Source organism: Mangifera indica, chromosome 10 (assembly GCF_011075055.1).
Source record: "Mangifera indica cultivar Alphonso chromosome 10, CATAS_Mindica_2.1, whole genome shotgun sequence".
Classification (NCBI taxonomy): domain Eukaryota; kingdom Viridiplantae; phylum Streptophyta; class Magnoliopsida; order Sapindales; family Anacardiaceae; genus Mangifera; species Mangifera indica.
The window spans coordinates 3191454-3203092 of record NC_058146.1 but is presented as its reverse complement, the minus strand read 5'-3'; the positions used below and the strand labels follow the sequence as shown (position 1 = coordinate 3203092).

The 11639-nt window shown below is 34.8% G+C and overlaps 1 protein-coding gene across 2 annotated transcripts; it reads left to right on the top strand.

Moving 5' to 3' along the window:
- The first annotated feature begins 625 nt into the window (after nt 1–625).
- LOC123228161 (kinesin-like protein KIN-7D, mitochondrial) lies at nt 626–11496 on the top strand. 2 transcript variants are annotated; one of them, XR_006504621.1, is made up of 26 exons: nt 626–1305; nt 1441–1538; nt 1638–1727; nt 1824–1876; nt 2935–3000; nt 3298–3351; nt 3618–3677; nt 3848–3926; nt 4031–4098; nt 4559–4615; nt 4702–4806; nt 5161–5265; nt 5410–5517; nt 5617–5748; nt 5853–6032; nt 6374–6583; nt 6993–7130; nt 7575–7694; nt 7851–7901; nt 8107–8154; nt 8341–8487; nt 9470–10213; nt 10314–10443; nt 10531–10647; nt 10754–10798; nt 11278–11496. XR_006504621.1 is itself a non-coding variant. In XM_044653440.1 (25 exons), exons 1-24 carry the CDS (start codon nt 956–958, stop codon nt 10614–10616), a joined length of 3279 nt encoding a protein of 1092 aa, XP_044509375.1. In that variant the 5' UTR covers nt 626–955; the 3' UTR covers nt 10617–10647; nt 10754–11076. The 2 variants fall into 2 exon arrangements, 1 of the variants encoding a protein (XP_044509375.1); XM_044653440.1 differs by lacking the exon at nt 11278–11496 and having other exon boundaries at nt 10754–11076.
- Nucleotides 11497–11639: the final 143 nt, after the last annotated feature.

Sequence of the window (11639 nt, the reverse complement as noted above, 5' to 3'; positions counted from 1 at the left end):
ATGTTTAAATCTCTCATATATTAAAATGACAATTCAACCCTTTAAACATATTTATTGTAAAATTATAATAAATAATTAGAAAATCTTATGCCATATGAGACACATTTGAACATATTTGTGAGGCAGAGAATTTAAGACAAAACAACAAAAATTAACAATTTTGCAAATATGAGGGACATCTAATACTTTATTTTTTAAATAAGCCGACATGTCGTCCTCTCTTCAAATGAAGACAATGCTTCTTTTTCGCACGGCGCTCCATTTTTTCACATTTTAATTTCTGTCTCGTCTTTTTGCGAAAATATTCCCAAATTATCGCCTCTGATATTAAGGGCATTTCCGTAAATTACTACTATAATCATAGTTACATTCAGATATGCCAGCCTGACAGAGCGAGTACATCAACTGACTACTCGAGAGAGTAAAGATGTTAATACAAATTAGAAGTTGATTTCAGAATTGCTGTAATCACCACCCACTGTTATTCCCGCTCATTTTTAGCCACTCTACTTTTCAAAATTTCTTAACGTCGCGGGGTCATCTCCACCGTCCACGTCACAAGAACAGTAACCCATTCTTCAATATTTAAATTAACTTCCAATAAAATTGAATTACAGATTCAAACTTTTAAACTTTTAAAAATAAAAAATTCATCGGTCTCACTCTTTCACCAGTTATGGAGAAATCATTTGCAAGTCTCCGCAACTCAGCTCTCGTTCTCTCTCTGCAACTCTCTTTGCCTTAAAGAAGAAGAAACAATCTATTTCCCCGTAGAGAAGTGAGAAGTCTATGAAGCAGATAATTTAAATAAAATAAAAAATAAAAAAATAGACATGAAAACAACGCTCTTCGCTTTTGGGTGTCAAGCCATGTGAGTTCACTGACACATTCTCTTCTCGTCCTCCTCTCTTCGCTCGTTCCCTCATTTGCCGACTCGCTGAGACGACTGGACTCAATGGCATCATCGTCACGAACTCGTAGCAGTTCACCGTTTTCGTACCGTAAGCCTGCGAGTCCGTACTCCTCCACCTCATCCTCATCTTCGTTCATGAACAACCGTCTCATGCCTCGCTCGTGCTCTTCCTCTGCTTCTTCTTACTTCAATTCGGGAAACGGATTCAGTTCCCGATCCATGACGCCGAATCGTTCACGTTCCGAGTCAATGTACCCCGGTCCGCGCGGTTACAGTGCACGAGCAGCACCACCGGTGAGCTTCCCCTCCGAGGAATTGATTTCAGAATCGTTCGATGCACCGCAAAGGTCCGGCGATAGCATTTCCGTGACGATTCGGTTTCGGCCGTTGAGGTAAAACGTTAGATCTGAGTTTATATTGTTAGATCTTCAAAACAACATCGAAACCGTTAATTTCAATTTGTTTATTCTTGATAATGTGATTGTTTTATTATTTGGTTTTTATTTATCTGTTGCTTAAAAAATCAGTGAGAGGGAGTTTCAAAGAGGAGATGAGATCTCATGGTACGCGGATGGGGATAAAATTGTGAGAAACGAGTATAATCCAGCAACTGCTTATGCATTTGGTATACTTTTTTGGTAAATTAATCTTAATTTTTGCTTTCCAAATCTTCTGCGAACTACAGTAAATTTAAATTAGTATTTGTGTATTGATAAACGTGCAGATAGAGTTTTTGGACCGCATGCGAATTCGCAGGAGGTATATGATATAGCTGCAAAGCCTGTAGTCAAGGCTGCAATGGAAGGTGTTAATGGTATGTATTAATTGATTGATTTGATGTTGATTTTACTCATAAATGGAGTAAAATTTAGGAGCATAGATTTCAATTAATGGGTTTGAAACATTGTAGGGACTGTTTTCGCTTATGGTGTTACAAGTAGTGGGAAGACTCACACTATGCATGTAAGTCTGGTGAAATTTCCTGTAAATTGTTCTATTTACACGGCTTTTCTTTCTGAGGGTTCAACTGGCAGGCATGGAATTATTTTTTTGGGTTATTGTTCTAATGCAAAATATTGTGGGCCTATTATATTTGTTTCAAGTCTTTTTTTGGTGTACCTTCACTTAATGCTTTCATTACTTGGCTTTTTAAGAGAATGTTGTCTGTTATCTAGTTGATATTTCTACCTTTTGCAAAGCCATAATTTATCTTAACCGTTAGTTTTGTCAAGTAAACAGTGTGATATTATAGAATGAAAAAAGAACAGAAATTACAACATAATATGGGAAGCAAATTAACATTTTAGAAAAGAGAGTTTGTATTAGCAGATGTAAAAAGGTATCTTGTAGTCATTATTTTGGCCATTTCAGAACACCATAGCATATGGCACTTAGTTCTTGTTGGCAATGTAGCTAATAAAAGAAATTTGGGAGGTAAAAATGGATGTGGCTTTAAATCAGAGATGTTTAATGAGAACTAGATTACTGAATTGAGTGGGAGAGTCATTGAATAAATAAAATCAATACTACCTTGGATTTCACACCATTTGTTATGCACATATTTTATAGGACTCAGCTAGAGAAACCAACTAGTAATGGAAGGATTTTCAAGTGCTTATAAGCCCTAGTTCGAAGAATCACTTGGATTACTACTTTTGTTTACTATAAAAGCAACACACACACAAACGCATGCACGCACTCTTATATATATGCATATATATCATATATATGTGTTTATGTACATGATGATTTTACATGTAGGGATTTTAGGAGAGTTGGATTCCAATTGCCCACGTTATTTTTGTGGGACAACAGGATGCTTTTACAAGCGACATTTACTTGTTTTCTCGTTAGAGTGTTATCTGCATATCAATGTATTTCACATCTAATTGGTTGTTCTGGTTTAATTACTAGATGTGAGCTTTGTTCTATGGATATAGCTAACCATCATAATGTCATTTAGAGTATGCTGATATTTCACTTGTCTATTATTTGACTTGTTTGTCATGTTATGCCCTCAGGGAGATCAAACCTCTCCTGGAATTATACCATTGGCCATAAAGGATGTGTTCAGCATCATCCAAGATGTAAGTGTTCTTCTCATGTTACATTTCCACACCCTTACTTTATTTTCAAATTTTCTTGTTGTCTCACCTTCACTGGGTAGTGGGTATTATCCTGATGCTTCATTAACATTGCTCATTCATCTAGTTTGATAATTAATGGTCTATTAGAATCTCATAGGTTAATTGTTGATAAAGTTTAGTTATTTAAAAAAATGATTTTGCTTGGCTGTTATATTGTAGCATATTTTGAGTATTTTATCTTTTGTCGTTATCTTTTTTTAAATGAAGTTTGGTTTACTAACATCATTTTTCCGTCAGACTCCAGGAAGAGAGTTCTTACTCCGTGTGTCATACCTCGAAATCTACAATGAGGTTAGTATGACTTGTGATTTTGAATTAGCTTTTTTCCAAGTATCACAATGAACACAACTTGTTTTTTAACAAATTCTAGGAAATTACATTCACTCCTTAATTTTAAGAATCTATATTGTTAACCTTACTCTCAATACATGTTTTATTACAACTTTCTGTATGTAAAACCTGCCCAATTTCGTTTTCAGTTGTTTTGTCTGCTCTAGTCTCTGTTATTTTAGTTTATGTCCTGTAATATATGTGCTAGTTTTTGTTTCTTATATCAGGTGATAAATGACTTGCTTGATCCAACTGGTCAAAATTTGCGCGTTAGAGAAGATGCTCAGGTTTTTTTTTTCTTTTCAATATTTACATTATGATTTTTATCATAACATAAAAGAGGTTTTCTATATGTAATCCTTCTATAATCTCCTCCCGACCACTACAAGTAGCAAACCACCTTAATCTTGAAAAGTATATGACATTGCATTCCATATATGTTGATTGTGCTTATCAGGGCACTTATGTTGAGGGAATTAAAGAAGAAGTGGTCTTGTCTCCTGGGCATGCACTTTCTTTCATTGCAGCAGGAGAAGGTATATACTAGGTTTACTTCTGCGGTATTTTTCCAGTTTCTCCTCTTTTATCATGTTGACATTGAATTTCTTATTCCTAATGTTTTTAAATGTCTTGCTGACAGAACATCGTCATGTTGGCTCAAATAATTTTAATTTGTTCAGTAGCCGCAGTCACACCATATTTACACTGGTAATCATTCTTTGAGAAGTCAATCTGTGAAACTTTCTACTCTTGTTTTCAACTTTGTCTTTTTTGTGGACTGATTTCTCTCTCTCCATTCTCTGAAAACGTTTATGTACATACAAATATGTCCCATTAATCAGCTTTTCAATTTTCTGAGATGCGCTTTTCTTCTGATTATGTGTCGATTTCCAAGTTTTGCTTCTGTGCATGCACACTGTTTGAAATTGCAATAGACTGCAATGTTATAGTTTCTCAAGACTGAATACTGAAAAAGATTAGGTTGGTAGTATTACTTCTTCATGAGACCATGACTCATTCTGCTGAACATGGGAAACTCAGGTGTGCCTGAATTCAATATTATTTTCAATGCTTCTATTTGAACTGAAGCTATAAGACCAACTGTATTGATTGGAAGATCCTGTTAACTTTGCCTTCACATGTCTCAAATTGGTTGTTGCACTTGCAGATGATTGAAAGTAGTGCTGATGGTGATGAATATGATGGAGTGGTATTCTCTCAACTGGTATGGTGAACTCCTTTTTTGTCAAAATAGAATGCCTTTTTGGAAAGTACGGTTCTTATTACAAGTTCTTTTTCTTTGTTTTTTAGAATTTGATCGATCTTGCTGGATCTGAGAGTTCAAAAACTGAGACAACTGGACTAAGGAGAAAAGAAGGATCTTACATAAACAAAAGCCTTCTAACTCTGGGAACTGTAGGTTATTCGTTTTATGTTTTAATGAAGTTTCTCATAATGGATTAATTATGTTTGATGACAAACTGTCTACTCTTGAAGAAAGGGTGAAGAAATCATGTCTTGATTGTCATCCCTCTAATCACTTAAGTAACTTTAGTTAATTATTGATTTTTGCCAGCTACATGAGATAGTTGGCGGGGAAACAGGCTGAGTGTCGATGTAGTTCTTATCTTCCAGGAATTGATAATTCTGGAAATGAATGCTGAGACTTGCTATGCAATTATTTACATATTTCACAGAGATTGTCAACTATCTGTTTAAATGTAAGCATTTTATGTGTTTATAATTTGATTATGTGTTTTCAATGTGAAGGTAATAGGAAAGTTAAGTGAGGGGAAGGCATCCCATGTTCCCTATCGGGATTCCAAGCTAACTCGTCTTCTCCAATCTTCTCTGAGTGGACGTGGGCATGTTTCGGTGAGTTTGAATTATTTCAAATTCATTTTTGACTTTCAAGTAAATTTTTTTCTATGATAACCTCTTTATGTAATGTCCATATGCAACTTTTTTTCCTTTATTACAATGTGAAGAAATTGATCTACATTATTTATCTTTGTACAGCTTATTTGTACGGTTACTCCTGCATCAAGCAGTATGGAAGAAACTCACAATACGCTGAAGTTTGCAAGCAGGGCAAAACGAGTAGAAATCTATGCAGCACGTAATAAGGTGTGTGATAAATTCACTGTGTCCTTTATAATTTGTTTGGATCAAAACAATTATCTTTAGCACCTTCTGCCTTACAATCTTTCTAACATTTTCTTTCAGATTATTGATGAGAAATCATTGATAAAGAAGTATCAAAGAGAAATTTCAACCCTCAAGCAAGAACTTGATCAACTGAGGCAGGGAATGCTTGCTGGTGTTAGTCATGAAGAGATTCTGACCTTAAGACAAAAGGTTTTGCTTCTTCTTCTTCTTTTTAGTTTTTAATGGATTTTTATTGTATATTGTATTGGTATGATTACTAATATTAACAATTGTTGTTATTATTCATTCAATAGTTGGAGGAAGGTCAAGTGAAAATGCAGTCAAGATTGGAGGAGGAAGAGGAAGCCAAGGCTGCACTTATGAGCAGAATCCAAAGGCTAACTAAGCTCATACTTGTTTCTACAAAGAATACAATCCCTGGATTAAGTGATATGCCCAGTCATCAACGGAGTCATTCTGTTGGTGATGATGATGTAAGTTCTTATTCTATTCTAATAATGTCAATAAAATCAGAGTCATTGCACTCCAAACTGGGGAAGCAAATTGAATTTGTTAATATACTTAAGATTCCAATAAGAATAAAAATGATTATGTCAAGATTTGCTTAAGCTGAGAAATGTGGCATTTGGGCTTGTTTACTTAGTCAAGCTTGATAAAAAATATCCTTTGATGAATGACTCATCATTCTCTTTTTGTGGATTTAATTATCTTTTTCTGCCCTTGTATGGATGAAACTGTTGCCATTTCTTTTCTATTAATCATTGTGGAAACACAAATTTGATTTGAATCTTTCCTGCCTTTGGCTTGTCAATAGTTGGATTTGTTGCGAGAGGGTTCTTTGGTTATAGATTCTGAGAGTCAGAAGGACTCAACATCTGCTTCAGCACTGCCATCAGACCTATCTTATGATTTTAAACATAGAAGATCATCAAGCAAGCGGAATGAAGAATTCTCGCCAGCTAGCAGTACTGTTACGGATTCAACTCAAGCGGGTGAACTTATCAGTGGCTCAAAGCTTCCAGCAGTATGTCTTTGCTGTTGCTGCTTTAATTTCTTTTCACTCTTCATCTAGGATATAAGTCACGTCTTTTTCAATATATTTTGTTTTGTCAAAAATTGTAATGCAATGCAAGCAGGTCCAGCCAAGCTCTGTTTGCTCTGCCTATTCTGCCCTCAGCACTTCTCTCTAACCCAATTTTATTCCATTTAACAACTCATGTTGGACTATTAGTAGGTCATTTTACAACTCATTACACCAACATTTCTGCAGTTGCTAGCAACAAATATTTTCTACTATGATATTTCATTTTCGTAATCTCATACACATTGCTTTAATAGTTGAAAGATGCCTCTCCTTAATGGCCACAGGTTTTGTAACTATCATTCTCTTAACATGATAAATTTAAATTGATTTGTTGGTGTATCTTGTTTAGTGTGGGATGACATCAGACCAGATGGACCTTCTTGTTGAGCAAGTAAAGATGCTTGCTGGGGAGATTGCATTCAGTACCAGTAACCTAAAACGCCTGATGGATCAGTCTGCAAATGATCCTGATAACTCAAAAGTTCAAGTATGTTCTTTTTTATCTTAATCCCTCTGACATGTAACTTTGGCTTTAATGTTCTAATGAATGTTTTCGAAAGTGCTGTCACCAGCATGATGAAGAGAAAAGATGAACTTATTTATGGTTATTATAGAGTTACCCACGCTCTTATGGGAAATAGTACTACATAATATTTCATTTAACTTTGTTTTTGAAAATTGTTATAATTCATGTCAGGCTAATTTGGTAAATATGTTCTCTGCTTGTGTTTAAAAACCTTTTTTTTTTTTTTTAGGTATTTCAAGTAGGTTGGGGATCAATATGGAAACAGATTGCAATGCATTTTGTTTCTATAACACTTTCTATTTCGGGCTGCAATGTCAAATTTATTTTGCAGAATGTTAATAGCCATGGAAGCATGAATATCTTTGGCAAAGCCCTGATCAATCTTTTGTATTATTTTACATACAGATCCAGAACTTGGAACGAGAGATCCAAGAAAAGAGAAGGCAAATGCAGGTTTTAGAACAACGCATAATTGAGAGTGGAGAGGCTTCAGTGGCTAATCAATCAATGGTTGATATGCAGCAGGTATTTTACATTCATTTTATTATGGTCAACTATCACATTTCCTTCTCTCTCTCTTTTTTTCTCTTTTTGTTTTGTGGTATTATTTACCCTATTTTAGTTGTATGATCAGTTGCTAGTAACATAATCATTTCTTCATTTTTTTTTCTGTTGCAACAGACAGTTATGAGGTTGATGACCCAATGCAATGAAAAAAGTTTTGAACTAGAGGTGAGTGCTTCATTTTAAGGTGATGAAATGTTCAGAGGGTATCGCCCTCAAATTATTTCTTCCTGAAGCTTGGACCAACTTTGCTATATCATAGTAATTCAGTGGCACTCTTTCTTTGATGATGAAAGATGCTGTATATCTCATCAATTAATATAAAATTTTACGTTTGTCATTTGATTAAGTTGCTTTTGGAAAATTGTTGCAGCTAAAATCAGCAGATAACCGTATTCTCCAGGAACAACTTCAGCATAAGGTTAAATTCAGTTATTTTAAATTTCTTCTATTTTTTGTATTTGGAGTTATTTTATTTTCATCCTACATATGTATTGAAGGTCTATATCCTTCTGTTTGGGGCTTATGCTATCTGATTTATCAACTTATGAAACTATTCTTATTGTAAGGTCTAAGCTACTGTTTATCTGTGCATGGTTGCCTGCAGTGTTCTGAAAACAAAGAATTGCAAGAGAAGTTGAATCTATTAGAGCAGCGGTTGGCTTCAGTTACTAGTGATAAATCATCTGGATCTTCTGAACATGGTGTCTCTGACGAATATGTTGATGAGTTGAGAAGGAAAGTTCAGTCACAGGTGATTATTTAATCATGTGGGAATTTTAGCTCTACATTGGCCATTACTGAATGGAGTCAAAATAATTAACCATTGGTCTGGTTGACTTTGTTTAGATTGATTTTAACTTTGATTCCTTTTTCTATGTCCTTTTGTTGTTTGATTTGATGTACAAATTTAAATTAATTTGCACTCTTTTATTTTTGGATAATTTCTTTCACTGTCAATCAAATCAAATATTGTAATTAGGGGTGGATTTGAGCCGAACCAAGCTTCAGCTTAATAAGCTTCTCTCAAACCAACTTGAGTTTGACTCAATTTTAGGAGAGCAAAGTTCAAGCTAAGCTCGGCTCAGTATTGTAATCAAGCCAAAATCGGCTAAAAAGATGTTATTTTGATACGTTTATTTATAATAATGTTATTATGGCTGATTCGAATTGATCTTTTTCAGGCGTGCGAACTTAGCGTGTTAAATAGCTCTAACCTTGAGTTCAAAGTCAACAGTTCAAAACCTTTTAGGCTTTAGCTTGCTAAAGCCAAGCTCGATTAAGCTGAGTTGGCAATCAAGCTTTAGTCCACCCCTAATATTGATGTGGATTAGTGTGCATCCACATTCTATAGTTCAACACTCTTCAGGAGTTTGGTATGAGTATAAACTGATCATGAATTTTCGGGTTTGGAACATGAATATAGGCTTTGTGCCTCAACCAGTTGTTGGTTCAAAGGCTATTGAAAGTGATTAAAGTTTCAAAGTATTGTGTATATATCTGCTTTTGTGTTCATAGAGGGCTTGATGATTTCTTTGTCATTATCAAAAAAATCTTAACCCCAGCCAATAGTTTCAAGGGTCATTGGGCAAACATTCATTAACATGAGCTCCATTATATAATGATCTATGGATTGCATTCATGAATTATTTTCACAACATTTTAGTATTAAAGCATATTTTTTCCCTTTATCGGCGTTTATACTATTGGACTAATGTTTATCTTGATTTGAATAGGAAATTGAGAATGAGAAACTGAAGCTTGAACATGTGCAACTTTCGGAGGAGAACAGTGGACTACGAGTGCAGAACCAAAAATTGGCTGAAGAAGCTTCTTATGCAAAGGAACTTGCATCCGCTGCTGCCGTTGAGCTGAAGAATTTGGCTGGTGAAGTGACCAAGCTCTCATTGCAGAATGCAAAACTAGAAAAAGAATTGCTGGCTGGTCGAGAACTAGCACATTCTAGAGGTTCTGCTATGCAAACAATGAATGGTGTCAACCGTAAGTATAGTGATGGCACAAGACTTGGGAGGAAGGGGCTAGTTTCTGGGAAGTCTAATGACATTTCAGGGATGGGCTTTGATGACTTCGATGCATGGAATCTTGACCCAGATGATTTAAAGATGGAACTTCAGGCAAGGAAACAAAGAGAAGCAGCACTTCAGGCTGCCTTAGCTGAAAAGGAATTACTAGAAGATGAATTCCGGAAAAAGGCTGAAGAGGCCAAAAAAAGGGAGGAGGCCCTTGAAAATGATTTAGCAAATATGTGGGTGCTTGTTGCTAAGTTAAAAAAAGGAGGAGGTGCTATCCCGGAGTTAAATAGTGGTGACAGGCATAGCAATGAAGAGGATCGTGTCAGTGATCCCAAGGCAACTGACATTGATGGTGACACTATCTTGAAAGAAAAGCAAGTTCCTATTGATGTGCCAAAACCAGTCGATGAAATTCCTAAGGAAGAACCCCTGGTAGCTCGCCTGAAGGTAACATTTTCTAAATGGAGCAGTCTGCTTGATAAAAATGTAAGTATGAAGACTAACAGCTTTGTAGGAATACCACTTACATTGTGTTTATTGCTTTCAGGCACGAATGCAAGAGATTAAGGAAAATGAGCAAAAAAACCTGGGAAATGGAGATGCCAACTCCCACATGTGTAAAGTTTGTTTTGAATCACCGACTGCTGCAATTCTTCTCCCTTGCCGGCATTTTTGTTGTAAGTGATTTTAAGCAATTCAACTTTTACCACATTTCATGTTTGTAGCCTTATTTAAAGTTTCAACACCCCTCTTGCACTTTTCAGTGTGTAAATCTTGTTCGCTTGCTTGCTCCGAGTGTCCCATTTGTCGCACAACGATTTCAGATAGGCTTTTTGCATTTACTTCTTGAAAATGCAATTTATTATGCCCTTAGAATGAAGGTAATAATGGATAATTACAGTTCATGAATATTTGATGTATTGATAGACCCAATTCTGACAAGAGTTCTAATATGCTTTTCCTTTTTTTTTTTTTTTTCGTTTGCAGGTTTCTTATCCTCGTACATCTTGGCCATTTACCTCGCGATAGCAGGTGCAATTCTTTCATTAGTTTGCTTGTATTCAATTGTAACTGTCTAAAAGGTATATCAAAATTCAATAGTTTGTTGTGCTGCTCTCCCGATGTTGTAAATAAGGGGGAATCAAAGGTTTAAAAACCAACCAAAAAAAAAAAAAAAGAAAGGTAAAAAATCATTCCGAAGTTGCAGATGCAAAATGTTGCTTTGAATTTGAACGTGCAGCATAATTGTGTGAGATCTGATTTCCAACTGTTGTTATGTATAGTAAAAAGCCAAATTTTGTCTGTATAAATATTCTTCTATTTCCTCCATGAGAATTTCACCACTATCTTTACAGATGTACCGTACCAATTTTAAAAGCAATTAAAATCATAATATTTGCTTATGTTTATTTATTGTATTAATTAATCTCATCAGAGCTTTAAATTTAATTTGACATGGCATAAAAGGCTTTTTAATCTTTGAATGCTTCATCCACTTGCCCTTGTTTTAGGTCCAGCTTTGATGCATGCATGGCGGCCAAGAATCTACCTCTGGCATTTTGGCTAAAAATATTTCTTGTGACAACTCATCCCTGATTTGCTTCTAAATTTTCAAAGTTGAACCACTTAATATTCCAATTTAAAAGATATGGCTTTTGTTAGTAGTACTGGATGAAAGATATTTTGAAACTTTTATGTATCAATAAAATTAGTTGTACATGCTTTTAAGTATATAAATAAATATATAGATAATATATTATTTTGTAATTAAGAATTTTAAATTAAAGTAAATTACAAATTGTATCATATGTATAATTTTGTATACAAATAATGATATATTATCATGTGTTCGAGAAGTTTTAAATTAGATATA

Coding starts and splice junctions, on each gene's coding strand:
- LOC123228161 (XM_044653440.1), top strand. CDS start 956: ATGGCATCATCGTCACGAACTCGTAGCAGTTCACCGTTTTCGTACCGT. Junction 1,877..2,934: donor GGAAGACTCACACTATGCAT/GTAAGTCTGGTG, acceptor TTATGCCCTCAG/GGAGATCAAACCTCTCCTGG. Junction 3,927..4,030: donor TTTCATTGCAGCAGGAGAAG/GTATATACTAGG, acceptor TCTTGCTGACAG/AACATCGTCATGTTGGCTCA.